Below are 27,392 nucleotides of genomic sequence, written 5' to 3' on the forward strand. Positions count from 1 at the left end.
AAGCTTCCTTCCTCATGACCTTTGCCAGGGGCGGAGCTCGCTCCCAGCAGCCAGTGTCTACATGACCCCTCCATCCAAGACCACCTGTCTTCTCTGATGCGTTCTCGTGGGATGTGTTGAACGCTGACCAGATAAAGTACATCTGTGTCACAATAATCAATATATGTGCTTTATGAATGTAATTACACTAGAATATCATAGTTATGGTTTAGGGAGAAAATCTAAAACATTTCCCCTGCCTTCTTTGATCCAGACAGGTGTCTGTGTACCTCCAACCAACCCATCTTCCAGAGAAAAGGCTACCTATACATCCATTCTAAGAATTTTTCTTTTTTAGTTTTTTAAATTTCTTTATTCTGGGTTGCACTGCATCTCCATTGCTTCGCACAGGCTTTCTCTAGTTGTGGCGAGAGGGGGCTGCTCTCTGCTGTGGTGGCTTCTCTCACTGCAGAGCACAGGCTCTAGGCACGCAGGCTTCAATAGTTACAGCACGTGGGCTCAGGAGTCACGGTTCATGGCCTCCAGAGCACAGGCTCGGTGGTTGTAACACCTGGGTTTAGTTGCTCCACGGCATGTGGAATCTTCCTGGACCAGGAATCAAACCAGTGTCCCCTGCATTGGCAGGCAGATTCTTATCCGCTGCATCACCAGGGAAGTCCCGTACCTCAGTTTTAAATGGTTATAAATTTTATTTTTTCCAGAAAAGAGCTTTTTTTCTGATATATATTATATAGTACATTTGAAGTCAGAAAAATAACTTTTGAAATCAGGCTTAGGATCATAAACTTTAGACAAGCACTATTTAATAGAAACACAAAATGAACCACATAGATAATTGAAGTTTTCTAGTGCTTATATTTTAAAAGTAGAAACTGTAGTATTAGTGTTAATACTATATTTTAATTTACTTAGTATAGTCCAAACATTATTTCAACAAAAAAAATCTACGTAAAAATTTTAAATGGTCATAAACTTTAAATCCTGGCACATTGACACTTCACTTTCTAAGACGACTTTCAGCAACCTCTGCACCTCAGATTTTCTATTTTTGGTTGTCCAACCCTACTTTCAACTATGACACAGCCCTGAACAGCAAGTCAGCATCAGCATCTTCTGAGTCATTACCATTGGTGTCAGCAGTCTTCTCACCAATAATGCACTCTCATCTGTAAATATCTAATTATCATTCACATTTATGTTTAAATGTCTTATTTAGTCAGTTGCTCAGTCATATCCAACTCTTTGCGACCCCATGGACTGCAGGACACCAGGCTTCCCTGTCCTTCACCATCTCCCAGAGTTTGCTCAAACTCATGTCCATTGAGTTGGTGATGCCATCCAACCATCTCATCCTCTGTCGTCCCCTTCTCCTCCTGCCCTCAATCTTTCCCAGCATCAGGGTCTTTTCCAATGGGTCAGCTCTTCACATCAGGTGGCCAGAGTACTGGAGCTTCAGCTTCAGCATCAGTCCTTCCAGTGGATATTCAAGATTTATTTCCTTTAGGATTGACTGTTTTGATCTCCTTGCTGTCCAAAGGACTCTCAAGAGTCTTCTCCAACACCACAGTTTGAAAATATCAGCTCTTCAGCTCTCAGCCTTCTTTATGGATCAACCCAGTATATTAATATTTGCCTCAAGCTCTATGGTAGGAAAAGCAGTGGGAGATATTGGCAGGAAAGCAACTGGATCCTGAGCACACTGGGAGCTGGGCCATGAGCAATACAGGCTCAGAGGCCATGACAGCAACCCCGGCCACTCTCGCTGTCCTGAGCCAGGCTGACGTCGCACTGAGAGCAGCAGCAGCAACGGGTGAAACTCCGAGCTGTGTTTGCCTGGCGATTCTAGCAGGAGCCGCACACCGCACTCGAATGGGCAAGAGGCTTGCTCCATCTGCCCAGGACCCTGCCCTGCCCTGCCCTGCTGATGGTGTCTCTGCTCCTGAGGTGGCATCTGGACTTGCCTTCCAGGAGCATCGCCTGTGACTCTCTGTAAAGACCCCAGAGCACGTCCCATTTGCAACTCAGGTTTTAAAGCTGCCTGGACCCTTCCCTCATCTGTGTTCTGTTCTTGCTCCCATCTTTGCTACTGGACGGTCCTTTCCAATCTTCTAAGCTGTCACAGCTATCCCTTCCCTGAAGGATGCTCTGATTCACACCAGCCAGCCCTGTGGAAGTTTTCTGAGCTGCTGTTTTTTTTTTTTTTAACTTTACAATATTGTATTGGTTTTGCCATACATTGACTTGAATCTGCCATTGGTATACCTGTATTCCCCATCCTGAACCCTCCTCCCACCTCCCTCCCCATCCCATCCCTCTGGGTCATCCCAGTGCACCAGCCCCAAGCACCCTGTATCATGCATTGAACCTGGACTGGCAATTCCTTTCACATATGATAATTTACATGTTTCAATGCCATTCTCCCAAATCATCCCGCCCTCTCCCTCTCCCACAGAGTCCAAAAGACTGTTCTACACATCTATGTCTCTTTTGCTGTCTCGCATACAGGGTTATCATTACCATCTTTCTAAATTCCATATATATGAGCAACTGTTAATATTCTTGATGATTCTTTTAAAACCCTCTTCCTGCTGTGCCCGAAACCCCCTCTCCTTTCTCTTTTCCATCTTGGAAATCGACACCGACTGCTTCTTGACTCTGACACCAACTCAGTCCCTGCCCCATCCTGCGTCCTCCCCCACAAGGTCACCCATGACACTCTCACTGAAGTCTCCTCCTCCCAGAGTTGAAAGCCTCTGACTCAGAGAAGAGGGGTGAGCAGGGCAGAGCAGGCCACGAGGGCAGGGGATGGAGGAGTTCGCATTGGTCTAATGAGAATAGTGGAAAGTGAAAGACAGATTGAGGGGAACGGATCCATGGATCCATGTAAACGCTGCAGTGTAAGGTAGCCCTGAATAACATCACACGATTGCACAAGCACACGCCTGGAAGAGTGTCTAGTGGGAGAGCTTCACCAACAGGCTGGCTTCTTGAAGAAGAAAACGTTTGTCTTGAGAAAAAGCAGAGCACTCTCAACAAAGGGAGGAGTCTAACCAAGAATCAGAAGCGTGGATCGGACTCACAGGTTTGTAGAAATACAAGGATGGGAACAGCATACAAGGTGGGGGTGCCACCAGGCAGGACGGGGGGCGGGGGGGCCAGGTTTCCGGAACCTTACACGCCCTGCTCAGGAATTTAGATATCAGCTGGTAGGCTAATGTTTGCACTGACTTTCATTTCTCATATAACTCACTTAATGGGCTTCCCTGGTGGCTCAGCAATAAAAACTCACCTGCATGCAGGAGTCACAGGAGACCCAGGTTTGATCCCTGGGTTGGGAAGATCCCCTGGGAAAGGAAATGGCAACCCACTCCAGTATTCTTGCCTGGAGAATCTCATGGACAGAGGAGCCTGGCGGGCTGCAGTCCATAGGGTCATAAAGAGTTGGACACAACTGAGGCGAGTTAGCATGCATGCATGCATGACTCACTTAACAGAATGTGTAATGGTGTCATAAACATGTTAAGTCAGATACAAAGCAGGTTTCTGGTGTGCAGCCACATGTATCTAGCGAGAAAGCCTCATGTGAACGGAGGCAGGTCTGAGGTGGCCAGGCCACTGCGAGAAACCTTGATCCAGCTGCAGCGATGTGACTGCGGGCGGTGTTTACAGAGTCTTCAGCTGTGCGAATGAAAATAGAGAAATGGTGTTGAGACTGAAATAAAACTTCTCCTTTAACTCTACTCTCTCATTCATTTAGAGTCTATTTTTTTTATAGACTGACTTCATATTGGGAAGTTATAAACTACACTGTAAATTTAGAAAGTGAGTTTATACTAACAAAATACAGCTGTTGGCTATCTGACGCATGGGAGTTCAGCGTTACCTTCTGTTCTAAACAGGGGCCGCTGCTGAGAAATTGGAAGTCCCCTCTTGGTGTATCAGGGAGCCAGTTACGAGGTGGCCTTGGCAGGTGTGTGACTCAGGGAAAGAGCAGCCGGATGTGAGTGTGTGAGGGTGGACCTGGACGTGCCCCCTCCCCCGGGTTGTTCTTGGAGTCACAGCATAAGGACAGGGCCACATGTGTGAGGGCCGCTCCAGCGCCACGCCCCACAGCCCGGCATCCGGCCTTTCTGAACCTCGGTCTCCCTTTCTGTGAAACGGCTTGTTTTCTGGGTTGTGTTTACATTTAAGTAACTGAGTGACTTCACTTTCACTTTTCACTTTCATGCATTGGAGAAGGAAATGGCAACCCACTCCAGTGTTCTTGCCTGGAGAATCCCAGAGACGGGGGAGCCTGGTGGGCTGCCGTCTATGGGGTCGCACAGAGTCGGACACGACTGAAGCGACTTGCAGCAGCAGCAGCAGCGTCTCCCGGAGCCTGTGAAGTGCAGCATCACCCCCGTTAGTTCTTGGACAAGTGACCGCAGCCATGTCGATGTCCAAAGCCCGCATGGAGCACCTTCATGCTTGTCTAGCCCATTAGCTATGCCAACACCCAGCTTCACAGTCCCAGCAGAAGCTTTGAGGTGCTCCAATAAGTTAGAAGTAATCTTTTGTTTCACCTCAAGCAGGTCGTTTCTCAGACAAAAATAGAGACAGAGAAATTCTTGATCTACATGGGTCCTTATTTCTCATCAACTCCAGAATTCTCTGTCCCAGTTTGGAAAGCCGGTCATGTGACTTTTTAAAATTGAAATATAGTTGATTTACAGTGTGTTACTTTCTGCTATTCGGTGAGCAGTGATTCCGTTACACTCATATATATTATTTTTCATATTCTTTTTGGTTTATTGCAGGATGTTGTGTGTAGCTCCCTGTGCTGGAACAGTAGGGCCTTGTTGTCTATCCATTCTGTATGGAACAGTTTGCATCCATCTGCTCATCCCGACCTCCCAACCCTTTCCTCCCCCACCCTCTCTCCTTCGGCAACTGCAAGTCTGTTCTCGGAGTCTGTCTCTGTTTCCTAGACAGGTTCATTTGTGTGGTGTTTTAGTTTCCACATATGTGACATCATATGATGTTTATCTTTCTGGCTTACTTCACTTAGTGGGATAATCCCTAGGCCCATCCATGCCGCTGCAAATGGCACCATTTCATTATCTCTATGGATGAGTCGTATTTCATTGTATGTATATATGTAACACCTTATCCATTCATCTGTGGATGGACTGCTTCCATGTCTTGGCTGTTGTAAATAGTGCTGCTGTGAACACAGGGGTGTCTCTTTTCAAAGTTAATATTTTTCTGGGTATAGGCCAGGAGTGGGCTGCTGGATCCCTGTGGTAACTGTTTTCAGTTCTCTGAGGAACCTCCAGACTCTTCTCCACGGGGCTGCACCAACTTCCGTTCCCGCCCACAGGGAGGAGCGCCCCCTGTCCCCGCCCCCTCGCCAGCACTCAGTCACGTGGTTTTGCGCTTACACGTCATCACGTTGAGTTCTCCTCATCACGTTGAGTTCTCCTCGGCGCCGGGCGAGGCCTCTGTCCTCGCGTGTCTGCAGGATGCGCGTTTTGGAGGCACGTGCACACCGAGAACCTAGGAGGCCTGCGGTTCCGGCTGGGGCGGGAGGCCCCGCGTTTGTGAGCAGCCTCACTGCCCCTGGCGCTGTAGGAGGGTGGGTGCGGGAGGACCTCCCTTCCGCGGCTCCCGCCCTGACCTGCTGGGGCCTCCCGGCCGTTGGCGCTCCTGCACCGTCCTTGCTGTCGGCCCCTGGCTCTCACCGTACAGCAGGGACCACGGGACTCTCCGTCCAGAAAGAAAAGGACACGCAAAGAAGGAGAGGAAGCCGTGCCATCCATTGAGGAGAATGTTTCTGAAGGTTCCGGATCACACGCCGTCACATCACAGCCCAGAGTGGGTCCTGAGACTCAGAGCGCTCTCTGTGGACAACTTTGAAGCTTTCTTCAATCACTGGTTGACAAACAGACCTCGATGCTCTGGAATAAAGCCTCTGAAATCTAGACACCCCTGATTTAGTCACTGAGAACACAGGCAGAGCCGAGTAGACGTTGTAAAGGGGAAAAAATCTCTCTTAAAGGAACAAAGCAACAAAAAAAGCCTGCTGAAGGGTTGTTGGTTCTGTTTAGGAAAACTCCTTCTGAATGTCTCTGCATTTCGGTGCTAATCTCTGCTGAATTTATATCCTCATTTCAGCAGGTGGCAGTCGCTTAGAAAGTTGCAAAACATGTCTCTTTCTAAACAGTCTCTTGAAATGAGGCTTCTCACAGGTTCAGTTGAGACTTTCCCACTTGGTGCGAGTGGGCGCATTTTATCTGTTTTCCTTTTCACAACAAGGAAGCTTGCAGAGACTGGGAGCCTCTTGTCGCTGTAGCTCATTTCCCTGCAGGTTCAAACCTACAGCCGGGTCTCCTCACCTTCTGCGGCTGCCTTCGGGGAGCTGACCCCTGTCTCCAGCTCCAGAGTCTTAGCTGTGCAGAATAAGCTGCTGGCGGGAGATTTTGGCATTTCTTTTCAAAAAGTAAGAACGCATTATGTCTGTCCTTTAGCACAAATGAAACTCATATGGAATAATTGATTAGGAGGCCTTGCAAAGTAGAATGCAAACCATCTGTCTGGAAAAGCAAAACCTGGCTGGTCTCCCTCCCAGGAGAGTCACGGCACCCTCACGCCCCACCGGGAGACCCCCCAGACGCATTCCGACCTTCCCCTCACGGGTCCACGCGGCTCAGTTAAGAGCAGCTACCAGGAACACTAAGAGCACGAGAGGGTGCCCGCCTGCAGGACTCGTGTCTGCGGGAAGACACGCGAATGGAAAGGTCCCCCGGGGTCAGAGCTGCACCACCCTGTGCGAGGGCCAGGAGAAGCCGGAGGGATTCCCCAACTCTGTGCCTGGGACGTCGCTGGAACCACCGCTGGAATGAGACGCTGCCCCTAACCTTGGGGAAGCTACAGACTCTGGAGGCTCCCCCTGACCAAAGTGTGTGGATTCAGAACCCGGACGCTGCTCTAAAAGTCAGTCGGTCACCCTGTCCTTTCCCACCAGCAAAGCCACCGCCCGTGTGACAGCCGAGGATGCCCAGACACCCAGCCCCTTCCTCCACAGGTGTGTGGCCCAGGGAGCCAGGAGCAGAGCCTGCCTTCCATCCATGCCTGCGAAGTCCAGGTGCCCGTGACAAGTGTTTGTCACCTCTCATGCGCTGGGGAAAACTGATCTCATTGCTGATTGCTTTTCACGAGACTCTCCTCTGCAGACCTGAGTGCACTGAGCCCCAGCGAAGCCCCAGACACAAGAGGGCACTGCAGCCCTGCGTTTAGCGCCTCTTCCTAGACCCGCTGCAGGGTCAGGTTTCTGGTGATTCACTGGGCACAGCCCGGTGTCTCCGCTGAAACCAGCGTCCGAACTGCCTCGTCTGAGTATGTCAGACCACCCAGTGGGCCACAGGGGACCGACCAGTCCACTGCAGGCAGGAAGTCTTTCTTTGGTGCCTGCTAGGTGCCAGACTTGGGCTGAATGCTGGGCATGCAGACGTGAGCAAGGCAAAGGCTGCCCTCAAGTAGCCCAGCGTCTGCAAAATTACCAGCTGGCCGAGGGGGCAGAGGAGCATGGAGGGGAACCGGCTTGTCAAGCACCTCTGCTGGAGGTGGGCTGCCTGCCCTCTGGCTCCTGGTGACTGGCAACATCCGTGTACCTGGTAGTCAGTTAATGGTCATTAACTGACGGCTGTTAAGCTTCCGAGCTGAGCAACAAATAGGCTCAAATGACCAAAGGTTATCACTGAACATACCTATGGAAAAAGGACTTTTCTTTACTTCATGGGTGAAATAAATAGTCCCAGTGGCCTTCAGGACTGGCTGAAGTGGGTGTGGATGATCTGAGCTGGGGTCTGGACCTTCAGAAGCTAGGTTCGCCTGTCTGTAGGTGGGAGAGCTCTGACAAGACTTGAGTCTCCACTCCTAACTAACCCCTGTCTATGCTGTGAACATGGGATCGTGATGTCCAGGGCTAAGAGGTAAAATCTCATCTGTTAACTGGAGAAAGGATCATCATTCGTGGAGCCTGGAACGTGGATGAATTCAAGTGTCAGTTGCTCAGTCGTGTCCGACTCTTTGTGACCCTATGGCCTGTAGCCCACCAGGCTCCTCTGTCCCTGGAGTTCTCCAGGCAAGAATACTGGAGTGGGTTTCCATGCCCCCCTCCAGGGGATCTTCCCAACCCAGGGATTGAACCAATGTTTCTTAAGTCTCCTGCATTGCAGGCAGATTCTTTACCACTGCCGCCACCTGGGAATCCCCCAAGTACATTCTAGCCGTTTTGTTCATATCACCATTTGGTTCCAGAACAACTCTTTACGAGGAAGATGCCAAGGACCAGCTAATAAAGGTAACCTTCTGAACTCCAATCAGCTAGACAGTGTTGCTGCGAAGATGAACACTGAGGTTCACTGCCCTTTATAACTAAGAAATATATGTTCATGAGCAGCCACGTGGATGAACTGTGCCTGCTGTCGGTCCTAGCAATACCACAGGCAGTTCTGCACCTCAGTTACTCGTCTGTGAAGCGGGGATATAGCACCTACTTCACAGGGTTATTTTAAAGACTAAAGTGACTAACGCCACTGCATGTAAAACACTTAGAACAATGCCTGATGTGGTGATCGTGGTGAATTATGACGTTGTTGCTATTCTTGTTTTTATTATTATCATCACACTGGTACTACCAAAGAGGGAATAGTCAGAGGAAGTATCACAGAGAAGACACTGGAACTGAGCCTTGCAGGCAATGCAGAGGTTTAGAGGAGACTAGGTGAGCAGGGCATTGAGGGAGGTGGGGTGAGCAGGCACAAAGATGTGAAACAACACAGCTTCTGTTCTAAAGAACAAGGCATTGGGGAGGTGTGTGTTGGGTGATAGGAGATTGTCTGAACAATCTTTGATTGTTCAGAGGAGGTCTTTGATTTCATGCCAAGGGTTTCAACTTTGTCATGTGGGGATTGGAGAGCGACTCGAGGGTATTAATCAGAAGAGTGCCAAGGTCAAAACTGTGTGGGAGTCCTCGGGCAGAGGTGAGGAGGGCAGTGGTGAAAGTGTTGCCATGGCAGTGGGAGGTGGTGAGAGATGCTTCTGCAGGTGTGGAGAAGGAGACTGCTGAGGAATCAGATATGGCAGTGTGAGAGAGTTGAGTGTGGGCTTACCAACCTTTAAAAGAAGTGGTCTCCTTGTTCTCCATCCTTGAGTCCAAAAGGAAAAACAGGAAGCTCTGTATCCACCAAGTGTCAGGAGCCATAGGGGATCAGCTCCTGGTTACCCCAATACCCACAGTCAGGTGGCACCCCACCTCACAGATCCTGCACCAAGAACTGAGGCCTCTGCCCTCAGGATGCACACGCAGCACTTGGCGAGTCACTCCTGCTTACATGCAGTGGACTGACCATGAGTGGTGAGGGGAAGAGACACAGACTCTGGTGGTCAGCAGGGGCAGAAGAAGGCAGACCGAGGGGCACGTTAGAGTCCCACCGGCCAGAGTCCTCCAGTCTGAGTCAAGACTTGATCAAGTTCAAAAAAAAAAAAAGAAGATAAAATGTAGCCTGTCCTCATTGGGATTATAATAAAAGCCTCATTTCTTTGCATTCTGTAATTTGTCATCCAAATAAGTATCATCCTTCTCAGGAAGCTGCACAACTTGTTCTGACAAGAGGCTATTCCTCAGAAGAATTTAGGATATCCCTTGCAGTATGACCTTCTTGGACCAGGCTCCCAAGGAATCTGTAGTTCTTCCCTTAATAATAGACTTGGTTTTTGACAGTTATTGTAATCATCAACCTTAAAATATCCTTTGTTACATAATTGAGCTCTAAGTGATCTTTTGCACTTTTTAAAAACCAGAGCTAACATCTAAAAAAGGTAATTGGGCAACTTTGAGGTTATTCAAGAGAACAGGCCACAGCCTCTGCACCTCAGCATTTCCCAAGGCATACATCCTGTCCATGAATACTTTGTCCTTCGTTTATTCAGCAAATATTCATTGACCACTTACTGTGAATAAGACACTGCACATTTTCTTTTGTGGGATACAGAGTTGTATAAAATGGGTTCCTAATCCAGTGGTCATGTATGGATGTGAGAATTGGACTGTGAAGAAAACTGAGTGCTGAAGAATCGATGCTCTTGAACTGTGGTGTTGGAGAAGACTCTTGAGAGTCCCTTGGACTGCAAGGAGATCCAACCAGTCCATTCTGAAGGAGATCAGCCCTGGGATTTCTTTGGAAGGAATGATGCTAAAGCTGAAACTCCAGTACTTTGGCCACCTCATTCGAAGAGTTGACTCATTGGAAAAGACTCTGATGCTGGGAGGGATTGGGGACAGGAGGAGAAGGGGATGACAGAGGATGAGATGGCTGGATGGCATCACTGACTCGATGGACGTGAGTCTGAGTGGACTAGTCATAGAACTATCTAGTTCTGAACTAGTCCCAGAACTACCAGATCACAATACCACCAGATAATAAGAAGTATCATCACAAGTGTGAGAGACAGGACAGTACAGGAGCTGTGGGAAGTGGACTCGTAAGAGGCTTGACCCCAGCCTGGTCCAGATCCAGCTGGAACATGCACAGGGGTGAACGCAACAGCCAGTGTCACTATTTCTCTTGTAGTTTGCCTAACCTCACAGAACTGGTCAAACTAAGCTCCTTCCTTCGCATTCGTACTTTGTATTCTGTGAATTATGCTAAACATCTAAAAACTTCACCCAGGGTGATGCATATCGGGCATGAAAGTTCTGCTGTACTGTAGCTCAAAGGCAGAAGAGAAGTGAAAGGCAAAGGTGAAAAGGAAAAATATATCCATCTGAGTGCAGAGTTCCAAAGAATAAGGAGAAATAAGAAAGCCTTCCTAGGAGAACAATGCAAAAAAATAGAGGGAAACAATAGAATGGGGAAGACTAGAGATCTTTTCAAGAAAATTACAGATATAAATGGAGCATTTCATGCAAAGATGAGCACAATAAAGGACAGAAATGGTTTCAGCCTAACAGAAACAGAAGATATTAAGAAGAGGTGGCAAGAATACACAGAATAACTATACAAAAAAGATCTTAATGACCCAGATAACCATGAAGGTGTGATCACTCACCTAAAGCCAGATATCCTAGAGTGCCAAGTCAAATGGCCCTTAGGAAACATCACTACAAACAGAGCTAGTGCAGGTGATGGAATTTCAGTTGAGCTATTTCAAATCCTGAAAGATGATTCTGTTAAAATGCTATATTCGATATGACAGCAAATTTGGAAAACTCAGCAGTGGCCACAGGACTGGAAAAAATCAGTTTTCATTCCAATCCCAAGGCAATACCAAAGAATGCCCAAACTACTGCACAATCACACTCATTTCACACACCAGCAAGGTCATGCTCAGAATTCTCCAAGACAGTCTTGAACAGTATATGAACCAAGAACTTTCAGATGTTCAAGCTGGATTCAGAAAAGGCAGAGGAACCAGAGATCAAGTTGCCATCTGTCAGAAAATTTTTCATAGAAAAAGCAAGAAAATTCCAGAAAAACGTCTACTTCTGCTTCATTGACTACAATAAAGCCTTTGACTGTGTGGATCACAACAAACTATGGGAAATTCTTAAAGAGATGAGAATACCAGACCACCTTACCTGCCTCCTGAGAAATTTGTATGCAGGTCAAGAAGCAACAATTAGAACTGGACCTGGAACAACAGACTGGTTCCAAATTGGGAAAGGAGTACATCAAGGCTGTATATTGTCACCCTGCTTATTTAACTTATATGCAGGGTACATCATGTGAAATGCTGGGCTAGATGAAGCACAAGCTGGAATCAAGATTGCCAGGAGAAATATCAGTAACCTCAGATATGCAGATGATACCACCCTTATGGCAGAAAGTGAAGAGGAACTAGACAGCCTCTTGATGAAAGAGGAAAGTGAGAAAATTGGCTTAAAGCTCAACATTCAAAAAACTAAGATCATGGCATCCAGTCCCATCACTTCATGGCAAACAGATGGGGAAACAATGGAAACAGTGAAAGATTTCATTTTCTTGGGCTCCAAAATCATTGCAGATGGTGACTGTGGCCATGAAATTAAAAGACACTTGCTCCTTAGAAGAAAAGTTATGACAAAGCTAGACAGCGTATAAAAAGCAGAGACATTACTTTGCTGACAAAGATACATATCGTCAAAGCTAGGTTTTTCCAGTAGTCATGTATGGATGTGGGAGTTGGACTTTAAAAAAAGCTGAGCACCAAAAAATTGATGCTTTTGAACCGTGATGTTGGAGAAGACTCTTGAGAGTCCCTTGGACATCAAGGAGATCCAACCAGTCCATCCTAAAGGAAATCAGTCCTGAGTGTTCATTGGAAGGAATGATGCTGAAGCTGAAACTCCAATACTTTGGCCACCTGATGTGAAGAGCTGAGTCATTTGAAAAGACCCTGATGCTGGGAAAGATTGAAGGTAAGAGGAGAAAGGGTAGACAGAGGATGAGATGGTTGGATGGCATCACTGACTCAGTGGACATGAATGAGTTTGAGCAAACTCCGGAAGATGGTGAAGTACAAGGAAGCCTGGAGTGCTGTAGTCCATGGGGTTGCAAAGAGTTGGACACGACTGAGTGACTGAATAACAACAAAAGGCAGATAGTTCCTAAAACCTAACACTTCTGTGGATCGATTTCCCAAAGATGCTAGCTGACTTTGGGGAGCATACAGAGGCCCCTCCCATTTTATTACTGGGGTGGTTTCTCTTACTTTGCCTGTGATGTGCCTGAAATGTGACATGTAATTTCTCGAGCAAGAGGTCACATGTGACTGTGAAAGGGTAATGTGACACTTTTCACCACCATTTGTGAGCAGGTGAAACCACCCCTGATCTCCGCGAAGCCCTCTGAGTGATGCTCCTTACCCTGCCGCATGGGACGTATGGTCACTTTCAAGTGGCCCCATGAGCCTGGATTGAAGCAGGACTCAGTGCTGTGAAGCATGGCAGGGAAACCCCCAAATCCCACGCTCGATGTCAGCTATGACAAGGTTTCAAAGTCAGACACAACAATATCCATCTGCAGTGTTGAGGAGGAAGTCACATCTTTGGAAACAAACATTTTCATTCTCTGCAGTAGTTCTGTGAAGCCTGGCTAGCCCCCTCCTTATTTGTCTGATAATATCATCTCAACGTATGAACCTTGTGCATCAAGCATACATAATTCACAAACTGGCAAATAAAGAGATCCGGATGCTGCTCCCAGCAGGGCCGTGGCCCGTGTTCTGCGCTGGCTGGAGCCTTCCTGCACTCACCCAGCTGGCCGCTGGCCTTTGAACCATTCATCCGTGCTCAAGAGATATTTGGGCCGTGATCACCAGACTGCCTGAGTCTCTGTTGTTCATATACCATGAGTGTAGCTTCTGGTGGGAGTTATGTGCACACAGACTCCTCTGAGGACCCAGATGAGAGCAGTGAGGACAGGCGCTGTCTCTGTGGTTTCCTTTTAGTCTGATGACTTTTTTCTTTTCCGGTCCGAGTCATTTTTCATCACTTTATTCTCATCCGTCATTGTCGCGTCTCTCCATCCAGTCGAGCAGGTCTAAACTCATGTTCTGAAATGAATAGGACTGGAAACCAGAGACAGAAAAAAAATAATTATTTTCTGTTTGCAAGTCTCTGATGTACTTCAAAGCTTTTCTGTTTATAATTTGAATTTCTCCCCGTCTGGCAGCAGAATCTTTATTGACCAGAACTACCTTACGGGTTGGTTGTGGACTTGCTTGCTTCAGTGTGGTTATTTTCCCACTTGGAAACAATATAAACTTGGAACTCAGATTTTTTTTTTTTTTAACTTGAGCCAAAACAGTTGCCGGGGATCAGCCCCGGCTGATCCAGGGTATTCGAAGGAGAGACGGCGTAGGCGAAGATCAGGAAACAATTGCTTAAGTAAATGTTAATTAAGGATATAAAGAGTAATAGAATGAGGATAGCTCAGTGAAGAAATTCAGTGGAGAAAAGAGGCTGAAATAAGGATAGCTCAGTGAGGAAATTCAGTGGAGAAAAGAGGCTGAATAATTCAGCCAGAAGGTAAGAGAAAGAACGACATGGTGAGACCAAGTTTCGGTGAACAAGGCCCGCACTTTATTTTTCAAAGTAGTTTTTATACCTTAAGTTATGCATAGAGGATAATGGGGGAAGGGGTAGAGTCTTGCAGCAAACCAGGCTTTCTTCCTGCAAACTTATCATATGCAAAAGCTTAGGTGATTTGCATCATCTTCTGGCCCGGAGGCCTGTTAACATTTTAAGACCTTTTCTTCAAAAAACTTATTTTTCTCTAAAGGTGATTGGTCAGGAGCCACCCTCCAAAAGCATTAGATAAAGTTGCATTCCTACAGAGCAAAGGTGTGGTGGGCTATAACAAGAAAAAGAATTAACTCAAGGGTCCCAGGTTACAAACATTAAAGCTACTACTTACACCAATTATATTAATCAATACACTGCCAGGGACACAGCAGGTAAGGGATATGGAGACTTAGCAGCAAATATTGGCCCAACAAGTGAAAATCCCTTCACCAATACAATTTCTAATCGATCTTTTAACTACTCAAAAGAATCTGTGTTTAGACAGTTTAGAACATCTCCTGCCTCTCACAGTTGGGGGGCTCTGAACAATCACATGTGGCCGGAAAAACCTATTCAGGCAGGCTAGAGGATTTCCAAAGGAGTTTGTAGGTTAAACACTGTCACACCCAGGAATTATTAACTGGAGCTGTAAGCTAACTCTTTTTTCAGAGAGAGGTAGTGGGGGACAGCCCCCCGTAAAGTCAGAGGTGTAGGTGAAAGCACAAAGCAGAAAGTAGGCAGACTCTGGTTTTGGGGGTAGATGCTCGAGAATTTCCAGGGAGACTCCTGAGGCTTGATCCCGCCTTTGCGTATGCCAAGCCTCCTTCCTCATGACCTTTGCCAGGGGCGGAGCTCGCTCCCTGCTCTGTCACTACCCAGGGTTTCTAAAAGACCACACGTGATTTTCATGGCAGTTGTGTCTTTGTAAGCAAAGGCTGAGCAAACAGAACTCTTTTTGCACAATTTCAGTTTGAGCAAAAGGGACAGCAGCCGAGACACACTTAACCTACCAAGGACGCAAGAAATCTCAGGAAGGGGCAAGGAGGCTCCTAGTATTAGTAAATATTTTTGTGACTGCACACGTGTGTTCACAGGTGGCTGCTCACATGAGTCTAGGCGTGTGTGCATGAGTGTGTCCATAGGTGAACACATGGAGAATCAAGTGTTTAATGAATGACCTGATTGACAGAGGCATTTACAGTGGAACATGTCCTGTGTCCTAGGACAAGCTGAAAGGGGATGACAGGGAAGGGATGCTGAGAGGGAGCAGACAGGTGGTCCTGCTTCTCCATCGTCCCCTTCCCGCCCCTCCCCGCCTTCTGCGTCAGGCTGAGAGCAGCGCCTCCTTCCGGGCACAGGTGTGGAGCGTCTCCCCTCCCCAGGGTCCGCGTTTGTATCTCACAGGGAGGCTGCAGTTGATCACAGCATCCTAACGCCTGTGCAGACAGGCTGCCTCGGCTCCTGGAGCCGGTGAGGTGAGGCAGCACGCAGCCCGGCACCTGACAGGCACCCAGAGTGGTGGCATCATCATTTTTACTGTTCCTCTTATTAAGAATAGACCTTAGCCACCCTATATTCCACAGCTGGGATCCAGGTGAGAAACACCCCTTGGCTGGAACCACAAGTATCTGGAGGCCGAGCTGACCCAGACAGGACTGGGGACCACGTCCTGACTCCTGGGTCCATGTGCAGACCTTGGGACGGCGCACCTTCTTCTGCCCATATCCCTGGGACCTGGCCCTGCTCCCTGAACATGGTAGAGTCTCCATGTGTGTTTGTCGGGTTGAATCACATGCAAAGTAAGAAGAAACTGCAAACAGGAGCTGTTGGAAGGATAGCAGGTGAACAGAGTGCTGTCGGATTCTGACCGTCTAGAGAGACTGGGGCACAGCAGTCTGTGCAGAGACAGGCGGAAGGGAGGGGCTGTGGGCAGCAGTGACGAACACGTGAAAGCTTGCTGCTGTTCAAAACAGCACATTTAATCAGGTAGCTGTTGGCTGGATGCAAGTGAGATCATTTGGAAGAGGAAGAAAAGTAAGGAAAGCCAACTTAAAACTTCAATGGTGAAGCCCCTCCGAAGGCTGTTTAGTAAAGGTGTCCTTAATTGTTTAAAACGAGTGTGGCAGGCTCCCCTTTCAGCACTGCAAGCTCCCCGGGGTCATGTGTGTGGGCCTCCTGTGCTTCTTGTCCTCTTACAGAAATCCTCAGCAACACTAACCCAGGTCCGGTCAAAGGATCACAAAGCCCAAATATCTTACTCCGAATTGGGAATCTCCTGCTTTTTCCCCATTTCTTGTGAGTTTGTTTTGAGTTAGGTGTTTTCCTAAATTACCTGCAAATTTTTAGGAGCCCAAGCATCATAGAAATCTCAAAACAATGAGTGATCTTAAAATTCACACAGAGCCGTGGGTTGAGGCTACCTGGGCCAGAGGAGCATGCGCGATGGCATGGGAGGAGGAGGACCCAGTACCTGGACCACAACGCCCGTGGAGCCGGGGGTGGGGCCTCACAGAGGAGGGGTGGGTAGTTGGATAGGATTAGGTTATAATTAATCCGTTTAAATTATACGTACCAGGCTGCTTTTTAACTTCGGTGTCCACCTACAATGCAGAAGACCCTGGTTCAATCCCTGCGTTGGGAAGATACCCTGGAGAAGGGAAAGGCTACCCACTCCAGTATTCTGGCTTGAAGATTTCCATGGATTTTCTAGTCTGTGGGGTCAGAAAGAGCTGGACACGACTGAGCGACTTTCCCTTAATGTAGTTTTTACTTGTGTTGTTTCTGTTCAGCTATTCTAAAGAGTGTGACCTGATGTGTGTGCTCGGCCTTATCCGACTCTTTGTGACGCCATGGGCTGTAGCAGGCTCCCCTGTCCGTGGGATTCTCCAGGCAAGGATACTGGAGTAGGTTGCCATTTCCTACCCCAGGGGCTCTTCCAATCCAGGGATCAAACCCGGGTCTCTTGCATCTCCTGTGTTGGCAGGCAGATTCCTTACTACTTCACTACCTGGGAGCCCATTCTAAAAAAAATACTAGATATTAAAATGACAGGAAAGCTGATATGGTTGTGACGTGGCTCTCAGAAAACAAGAGAATACGATTCAGACCCTGTAAGTAAAGATAGCTACCCTTGGTGCTTAGAGAAAAGGGCTGGGGGCAGAGGGGTTGCTGAGTATCAGCAAGGAAACCATGACCTGAATAAAGCACAGGACCCAGAGGGTGGTCTTAGGGGGTCCTTCTTTAGCTGAGTTTAAATTTGCTGCCTTGATACATGACAGCCAAGTATAAGCTTAGGAAGCCGTCCTTCATGAGCTGCTAACCCACTCAGCAAACGTTTTGTTCACGACATTGAGTCCCAGGTTCAGAAGAGGTACTGGGATGACTCAGATCCCCGGCCCGAAGATTCATGTGTGTGTGTGTGTGTGTGTGTGTGTGTGTGAGTCTCTGTGTGTGTGTGTGTGTGTGTGTGTGTGTGAGTCTGTGTGTGTAGTAGTGGAAACTTGGTAGGAGCAGTTTCGTTGTGTGTGTGTGTGTGTGTGTGTGTGGTAGTGGGAACTTGGTAGGAGCGGTCATGTCTTTCGAAAGTGGCTTTCACGGTGACGGTTGCTGCTGGTGCCGAGGGCGCCTTGTGAGGCACGTCAGGACGGATGCAGGAGGAGGATCTGCAGCCGCGCGGTGGAGAGCAGCTCCCCCGCGTCTGCGTGTCACTGCTCTTTAACGCTGCACCAGTCCATGCACCTTGCTGGTAGATGTCTGTATTGTTTATAGTGTCCATCTGTAACCAGTAAAGCTGCTGAGAATACTCCTATAAGATAGAACTAACTACTAAATAACGATCGCAAGCAGCAGTGTGACTGAAGTGGACCGTGCATGAGACGGGCAGTGTGCAGCCCACACACATGAATTGCACAGACAATTGTCCAGGGTCAACCCACTCAAGATTTGGAAAAGGTAGGCCAAAGCAACACCAAGATAAATACGTGCCTGTAAGGATGGTAAAAGCAAACACAAACAAAAAACCCCACACATGCCTTTTTTAAGTTAGAGCATAGACATCTGTCTGCCGTTAGCCGTAGGCTGACGAGACCATGTGCTCTGGCATCTCGGTCTCTGCTCAGTGTGCTCACGCCCTGCTGTTACCAGACCACCCTCCCATCACACGTGGTTCACGGCCCCTCCTCTGGAGAGGTTTTCCAGCTCCATCGTCGAGGGCACCGGAGTGCGCATGAACTACGGCCCCAGGCATTTTTCTGGGGCTCCCTCTGGTTTCCCGCAGCCGTGGGAGCGTAGCTTCCGGATGAAGGCTGCCCTCTCAGCCTGGATCCCAGAGGATGACCAGCGTGGCCGCAGCTGACCGGTTCCCACAGGGTTGAACTCCTGTTGTATTAAAGCACCTATATTTCGGGGTTTTGTGTTTGAAACCACGAGCTTATTTAGTGAAGACTGACGGTACGGCCTTTTTAACACAGCAATTGCAATGCCTTTAGTGAGCTTATCCGGCACAGTCTTACCTGTGTGTGAAGACACGTGTTAGAGGATTTCTGTGACGGCGTTTTCGCAACAACAACAAAACCAGAAGGAAACAGTGTGAACACCCATCAGGAGGGGGTAGACCAAAGACGTGTGATGTGTCCACACAACAGAACACTATACATCTGTCTGAAGTGCAGGCTTACCACTCGTGGAAGTCATTTCCATCATCGTGGTATTGCGGCATCTAGCATGATGTTTCCATGTAACATGGTACAGTGAGTCCCCTACATACGAACTTTCAAGTGTCAAGCTTTCAAAGGTGCACACGTGCGCTCCATCAGCATCAGGCGTGAGTGGCCCTGCAGCTGGGCCTCCCTCTCCCGTGGCTGACCGTGCTTGGGCTCCACCATCTCCCGCCTCCCCCCCTCCTCCAGTCGTTCCCGCCTGTTCACGGATGCCAGCCGCTGTGTGCCAGCTGCTGTGCTGCACCACTGTGCTTTTCAAGGTACTGTCCTATGAGATTAAGCATATTTCTTTATTTTTGTGTGTTTTTTAACGTATTATTTGTGTTAAAAGAATTATAAACGTATTACAGCGCAGTATTATGTAGCCCAACTGTGTCAGTTGGGTGCCTCAGCTAACTTTGTTGGACTTACAAACTGGACTTAGGAACATGCTCTCGGAGTGTAACTCGATCGTATGTGTGGGAAGTATTTTCCACATTTGCCCGTGTGCACAGGTGTCCTCTACTCATCTCCTGCATTCTGCGGTCTTCCCCTGGGTGGACAGACTGCGTTCATGGGGTCCCTCCCCTGCCCACGGCTAGCCGGGCAGCTCTTGCTCAGATGCAGTGGCGGTTAAGAGTCGTCTCCATGCCTCCGTGTGTCCACGCACAGGGCCCACTCTGACATGGGGCATAGTGGTGGGACCCTCTGGTCATGGGTCAGGCATCGTCAGGTTTCACAACTGTGGCTGAATCTTCCCCCCTAGTGGCTATGCCCACTCACCTGCTGGGCGTTTGGCCTCGTCATCCTGCTTTTGTCAGACTAGATTTCAAGGCAGTTCAAACCACTGAGGTGTGCTGTGTTATTCCATATGTGGCGTATGTATTATTGTTAACACATTTTTGTTGTTGTTGACTCGCTCAGTCGTGTCTGACTCTTTGTGACCCCATGAACTGCAGCACACCAGGCTTCCCTGTCCATCACCAACTCCTGGAGATTGCTCAAACTCATGTCCATCAAGTCAGTGATACCATCCAACCATCTCATCCTCTGTCATCCCTGTCTCCTCCCACCTTCAATCTTTCCCAGCATCAGGGTCTTTTTCAGTGAGTCAATTCTTTGCATCAGGTGGCCAAAGTATTGGAGCTTCAGCTTCAGCATTAGTCCCTCCAATGAGTATTCAGGACTGATTTCCTTTAGGATTGACTGGCTTGATCTCTTTGCTGTCCAAGGGACTCTCAAGAGTCTTCTCCAACACCACAGTTCAAAAGCATCAATTCTTCTCTGCTCAGCTTTCGTTATGGTCCAACTCTCACATCCGTATATGACTAGTGGAAAAACGCATTTTTGCCACATGATATTGTTTGGTTACCACCTATCACATGGCAATCAGTTCAGTTCAGTTCAGTCACTCAGTCGTGTCTGACTCTGCGACCCCATGAATCGCAGCACACCAGGCCTCCCTGTCCATCACCAACTCCCAGAGTTCACTCAAACTCATGTCCGTTGAGTCGGTGATGCCATCCAGCCATCTCATCCTCTGTCATCCCCTTCTCGTCCTGCCCCCAATCCCTCCCAGCATCAGAGTCTTTTCCAAAGAGTCAGCTCTTCACATGAGGTGGCCAAAGTATTGGAGTTTCAGCTTTAGCATCAGTACTTCCAAAGAACACCCAGGACTGATCTCCTTCAGAATGGACTGGTTGGATCTCCTTGCAGTCCAACGGACTCTCAAGAGTCTTCTCCAATACCACAGTTCAAAAGCATCAATTCTTTGGCGCTCAGCCTTCTTCACAGTCCAACTCTCACATCCATACATGACCACTGGAAAAACCATAGCCTTGACTTAGACAGACCTTTGTTGGCAAAGTAATGTCTCTGCTTTTCAATATGCTATCTAGGTTGGTCATAACTTTCCTTCCAAGGAGTAAGTGTCTTTTAATTTCATGGCTGCAGTCACCATCTGCAGTGATTTTGGAGCCCAAAAAAATAAAGTCTGACACTGTTTCCACTGTTTCCCCATCTATTTCCCATGAAGTGATGGGACCGGATGCCATGATCTTCGTTTTCTGAATGTTGAACTTTAAGCCAACTTTTTCACTCTCCTCTTTCACTTTCATCAAGAGGCTTTTTAGTTCCTCTTGACTTTCTGCCATAAGGGTGGTATCATCTGCATATCTGAGCTTATTGATATTTCTCCCGGCAATCTTGATTCCAGCTTGTGCTTATTCCAGCCCAGCGTTTCTCATGATGTACTCTGCATATACATTAAATAAGCAGGGTGACAGGCGTACTCCTTTTCCTATTTGGAACCAGTCTGTTGTTCCATGTCCAGTTCTAACTGTTGCTTCCTGACCTGCATACAGGTTTCTTAAGGAGCAGGTCAAATGGTCTGGTATTCCCATCTCTTTCAGAATTTTCCACAGTTTATTGTGATCCACACAGTCAAAGGCTTTGGCATAGTCAATAAAGCAGAAATAGATGTTTTTCTGGAACTCTCTTGCTTTTTAAATGATCCAGCAGATGTTGACAATTTGATCTCTGGTTCCTCTGCCTTTTCTAAAACCAGCTTGAACATCTGGAAGTTCACGGTTCACATATTGCTGAAGCCTGGCTTGGAGAATTTTGAGCATTACTTTACTAGTCTCTTAAATACACATGGAAATGATAAATACTAACTCCAAGGTAAGTCAACCTCTGGGAAGGGAGCAGACTGAGATTAGGAGACACAGGTGATCTCAAATCTGTGTGTTAGATTTTATCTTTAAAAAGTGAGGCAATGTGCTATAACTTAAAGATTCAATAAAGCTGCATATTTACATGAAAGGTTTTTTTATGTTTGAAATAATTGCTTATTTGTAAATTTGACCACCTACACGCAGAGAATACTTGAGTGGGTAGCCTTTCCCTTCTCCAGGGGATCTTCCCAACCTAGGGACCAAACCCTGGTCTCCCACACTGCAGGCGGATTCTTCACCAGCTGAACCACCAGGGAAGCCCAACATGCAGCAAACATTTTAGGATGTTTTAGAGTCATTCAGGTTACTTCTGGAAAGTGGGGTGAGAAGGACCTTTTACCTGTCACTTTATTCCTTTCTGTGGTGTTCGAATTTTTTCAGAAACATGTACCAAGTTCACTAAGCTTCCCAGGGGGCTCAGTGGTAAAGAAACCATCTGCCAGTGCAGGAGACATAAGATACTCGGGTTCGACCCCTGGGTTGGGAAGATCCCCTAGAGGAGGGCATGGCAACCCACTCCAGTATTCTTGCCTGGAGAATCCCATGGACATTGGAGCCTGGCGGGCTGCAGTCCATGGGGTTGCGAAGAGTCAGACACGGCTGAAGGAACTTGGCACACACGCACGCATCAAGTTCCTGCATTTGAAAATAAGAAGGGTCCCATCCCAGCTCGACAACTTCCCTGCTGTGCTGCTGGAACAGAAGACTTAAAGCTCTCACAGCCTGTGTTTTCTCATCTGCAAAATACAGTTGGAAGCACCTGCTTTGCAGAGCCGCTGGGAGGACTAGGAATTATTCATATAAACACATAGCGGAGTGCCTTGGACACAGTAGGCACCAAATAAATAATCACTGTTTACATTATTAATAAGAATGGAGGATGCGCTCTGTTTGCAAACATACCCTCCCCGAAATGTGCGGAGGAAGGACACGCAGCCCATCTCTCAGTACCTGCTCTGTTCTCCCCCATGCGCGCCCAGTGGGGAAACCGATCTTCCAGCCTGAAAACTTCGTTTGACCCAACAATTGAAACCCACCACCTGCCGGCGCTTAGCCCCCTTCAGTGGGCGCCATCCCTTTTGGCTAAATGCACAGAGTCTCCCAACCCTGCTGCTCCCTCCGCACCCTGGGTCGAAGGCGCCTGGTTCCGCAAATAAAAAGGCAGGACACCCAGTACCACTTGATTTCAGATAAACAACAAATGAATTTTAGTCGTAAATCCCAGTACCACCTGGGACACATTTATACTGAAAATATGTATTGTTTATGTGGAATTCAAATGTAACTGGATAACCTGCATTTGATCTGGCAGGCCTCCCTATGGGGAGATGGAGGAGGGGCACCTCGTGGGCCAGGCGAGGCCCCGGACCTCCTGGACTTTGTGTCTGGGTCCAGTCCCGGGCAGGGGACAGGCAGTCCACGGCTGACGTGGCCGCTGTCGGTCTCAGCCCTGCTGGTCCGGGGGTGCCCCCCCGGCTGGAGCAACCCCTCGTGCCTCTCACGGCACCTCGGACCCCATGGCTTCTCTCTGCATCCTCTCCGGGCCCTGGACTAGGATTCCACTCTGCAGTCTTTGAGCATGGCCGGGGCTCTGAGCTTTGTGGTGGTGGGACCCACGCAGACCCCCGCTCGCAACTCAACCCCTTGCCACCCGGCCCCTTGGAAGTGGGCAGGGAGTTCTGATGGTGATCCCAGGGAAACTGCCCAAATAGTCTGAACCCCCAGCTTAGATGCGGCCACCCCATGAGCTCAGAGCACCCCCGAGTCTCCTGCCCAAGGCAGAGGAACAGCAGCCCCGGCCCTCCAGCCCCCAGGACACATCCATCCCCCTCTGCCCACTGCCGCCCACCCGCCTTCACGCCCTCTCTCCCTGCCGTCTCCCCAGACCACCAGGGCCAAGGGGCAGCCCCCCGGCTCCTTCCTGTGTGGTCTGGGGTCCTTCGCTCAGCGTTCAATCCACAGATATGTGATCAAGCCCCAGTATATTCCAAACACCATTCTAGATGCTGGAGATAATGGCAATAAATAAGACCAAGTTTCAGAATTTGTTCATACAAATTCCAGGGCTTCTGTTCTAGTGCAGTTGAAGTGAGCAGTGAACACATATGCTGAAAATCCATACTCTGGGGTCCTGATGTCATGGCAAGAGGCAGCGCTCTGTAAAGAAGAGGGGGAGGGGGCTGGGCAGAGGGGGTGGCAGTTTCTCTTGCATCGGGAGTTGGGGGCGTGGAGGAGGTGTGTGAGCAGAGACTTAATGAAGACAAAGCCGTGTCTGGGAGCAGACTTCAGGCAGAGAGGACAGTAGGCTGGGGCGGGGGTGGGGAGCAAGCCTGGCGTCCCTCACGTCCCGCAGGAAGGCCCCCCCCCCCAACCGCCCACCACACTACCAGTTGGAACAGGAGTGGAACGGGAGTGCAGAGAAGGCACAGAGATGGGCTAGAAAAATCCACGCCTGCCTTTCAGTATGCCTTCAGAATATCTGAAAAGTAAGCTTTTCTCTTGCCGCACTCTCCTTTTGCTAAAGAGGGTAACAAAGTTGACCTACAGACTCGACCCACAGCTGGCCAGGCCCTCTTCTCACTCCAGGCCTGCAGCTTCGGGACAACCTAAGAGCAGAAAGCTGCATCAGGGAACAGGGAAACACAGCTGAACACTTGCACAGTGATCATGTTACCCTAGAAGTGTTAACCAGGCATTCCAGGAGACGAGGAGGGGAGGGCTTCCCCGGGGAGGAGCCAGCAAGGCAGCCTCGATGCGTGACTCAAGACAGAGGCAGCAGATTGACCGGAACTCAGTGCAAACGATGCAGGACTGGAGGGCCACAGGGAAGTTGTAAGGGCATCGATGTTTTATGTCATTGGGACCTTCTAAAATCATACCCTTCTACTTGGGTTCCTTGTAACTGACATGGATGCAAACTTAGGAAGACATGCCCTTAACCCCCAGGGACCTGGCCTCTGCCATCCACGCTGATGACAACCCCCCCGCACTGGGGCCGGGCGCCCAGAGCCCTGAGGAGCATGTGGTAACCAAGGCTTGGTTCTCCTTCGTTCTCAGCTAAACTCATGGCCTCCTTGTCTCTCTACCCTCTGCAGGTCCTGGGGTCCCCACGGTGAGCGTGCACAACACGACCGATAAGAAAAGTAAGTGCTCTTTGGTCTTGTCTTAAATCTCCCTGCGACGTGGGGCTGGGAAGCAGAAAGGCTTCAAGAGATGATCCAGGCACAGTTTCTGTTTGGAGATCGCGATGGTCATGTCCTAGCAGCTCCAGATGAACCTGCATCCCCAGTACTGTTAGGTGCGATGGACGTGAAGATCTCCCAGCCAGTGAGGGCGCGCAGGCCCGCAGGCCCCTAGGGCCCAGAGGCCGCCTGGGGTGAGCCAACCTTGTCTGCGACCCCATAGGCAGAGCCCCCGGGCGGAGGCCGCAGGGATGTGCACAGACAGTGCTGGGCTCTCCAGCCGGGCCTGCCGCGCCCTCCCGGCTCTGAGAGCCCCCCACCGCTGGCTGAGGCTCCGTGGACGCCTCCAGCCCATCTTCCTCTGTGGTCTGGGGGCACCTGCCTGGCACAGGGGTCTTCGCCTCCAGGTCGCTGCAGCGGTGGAGCTTCCCAGAGACTCTCAAGGACCCACACACCTTAGGGTGACCTGTGCACATGTATGTTCACACGAAAAGGTGGAAGTGATGGGAGGAGGCAGACCGACGGGAGAGCTCAGAAGTTAGGCACCCTCGGCCTTGGTCGCTCCCTGCCTCGGCCCTCCTCTGCCCTAATCCCCCAGGAGTTCTGAGCCTCCATTCCCCCCCGATCTGCCCCCCTTCCTGGGCGCCAGCACCCCCGTTGCACCAGCCCTGGCGGGACCCTGCTCAGCACCCTCGCTCATACAGCCCCAGCTCACACAGTTCCTTTAATTCTCTCGGCAAGGGACTGCTGCTGTCTCAATGGCAGAGTTTCAGGCACCAGGGAGAGTTGGTTAGGGGGAAAGTTTCAAAAAGGAGATGGCCAGCAGCACATCTAGACAGAAATCCAAAATTAAAGATCAATAACAGTGAACTCAAAAGTAAATAATTAAATCATTTAAATACAAAGGGAAAAAAAGCCAGAAAATGGATGTGAGAGTGGATGGATACAGAGTCCATTCCTTATATATATTCATTAGTGTGCTCCGCGCCAGGTGCTGACACCACAGGAATATCTAGGGGGGCCGCCTGGAAGATAAGACCTGGAGGTCGCAGTTCCCATGGTGCATCAGAGCGGGAGCGTGGACTTCAGCCTCCAAGCACTGCAGTGGGGAGCCTGCGGGGGGGTTTTCCTGAGTGTTTAACTCCTGACTCATTTGAAAAGACCCTGATGCCAGGAAGGATTGAGGGCAGGAGAAGGGGACGACAGAGGATGAGATGGTTGGATGGCATCACTGACTCGAGGGACACGAGTTTGAGTAAACTCTGGGAGTTGGTGATGGACAGGGAGGCCTGGCATGCTGCAGTCCATGGGGTCACAGAGTCAGACATGACTGAGCATCTGAACTGAACTGAACTAAGTCCTGACGGGTCTCAGGTCGGCTCCGGAGCCTCCCGTCCCGTCTTGTCCTCGCTGCGTCGGCGCAGAACACAGTGCCCCCGGGTTTGGGTCCGTGGAGCTGGGCGGGCTGCCCCCAGGCGGGGGTGGGGCTGATGCCCTGGTTCCTGAGCCTCTCCTGGCCCGAGACGCAGAGAAGGTGCTTGGGAAGCCCATCAAAGCCTCCTGGCGCCTCTGCCGAAGTCGACACGATATGCCTGCCCCACCAAGGCTGCACCGTGACCATCTTCCAGAACCAGGGCAGGTCTGGAGCCTGGAGACCTTAGGAGTTGAGGTGATGGAGACAGTGACCCGGGCCGGCATCACAGAGCCGGCCACGAGCCGGAGCCACTGCTGCAGGTTCTCTGCGTGTTCTATCCCGTCTTCCCTCGCTGCCCGGGAGGCAGGCTCCCATCACCCCAGAATTGACGAGGAGACCCGAGGCAGAGGGGCACAACTGGCGTGTGCCCAGCCGGAGAGCGCTGGTCCCGCCTCGAGCCGGCAGCGGGGGCTCAGCCCGGCCCCCACCTCAGAGCACAGCACTGACCAGCGCAGCCTTGCGGCCAATGTGGCCAGGGGGCTGCTCAGCCCCAGCAGCTCTGTCCTGCATCCACCCCGAGACAGGCCAGGGCAGGCAGGCTTCCCCCCACCCCCACCGCACACCCCAGCCTCCGAGCTGGCTGGGCAACCACAGCCTCATCCTCTCCCTGCTCCAGAGACCCTTGCCCTGCAGTGAACCCCGCTCAGCCTCAGTGTGCAGTTGAGGGGGGCGGGGGGAGCTCTGAGCAGGGGGCAGATTCTGGGGGAGGGTTCTGCAGTCAGCAGGACTGAGCCCTTAAACTGCACCCTGAATGCTTAATCCCCGTTGGGACCATGCTCACCATTTTTTACATAATCAAGTGACCACCTAATATCAAGGGCTGGCCTCCCTGCGGCTTCCTGGACATTCCTGGGCGCCCATCTCGCAGCAGCTCACCTGAGGTGAGCTCAGTGAGGGCCAGACCTTATTCATGCAAGCCCGAGCACGAGGTCGTGACCTTGGGGCCCACTCGGTCGCTGGGGGCCGAGGCCTTTGCTCTGCTGTCACCTGAGTGACCTGCTCACAGCCACAGCCTCCCGACGGTCCCTCCAAAAGCCGCCCCAGTTAACCTGACGCAGCACCGAGTCCCTGCTGGTCTTTGAGCCCCAAGCAGAGCCCAGGGCCACCCCACTCGTCTGGAAGGCGGTTCCGACCGGTATGCAGATGGGGAGACAGGGGCCTCCTGCCCGCAGCCTGTGGGGGCCACCTGCCCGCAGCCCAACAGCCTGAGGGCAGCAG

The 27,392-nt window shown here is 49.9% G+C and overlaps 1 protein-coding gene across 5 annotated transcripts in view; it reads left to right on the plus strand.

Moving 5' to 3' along the window:
- The window catches only part of DPP6 (dipeptidyl peptidase like 6), a 1,065,758-nt gene that overhangs the window by 1,007,708 nt on the left and 30,658 nt on the right, over positions 1-27,392 (plus strand). For all 5 annotated transcript variants that reach the window (XM_024990441.2, XM_024990444.2, NM_174040.2 and 2 more), the window contains 1 exon segment: positions 24,614-24,661. In XM_024990441.2, the coding sequence (XP_024846209.1) occupies positions 24,614-24,661 (48 nt within the window).

Source organism: Bos taurus, chromosome 4 (genome assembly GCF_002263795.3).
Source record: "Bos taurus isolate L1 Dominette 01449 registration number 42190680 breed Hereford chromosome 4, ARS-UCD2.0, whole genome shotgun sequence".
Lineage (NCBI taxonomy): Eukaryota > Metazoa > Chordata > Mammalia > Artiodactyla > Bovidae > Bos > Bos taurus.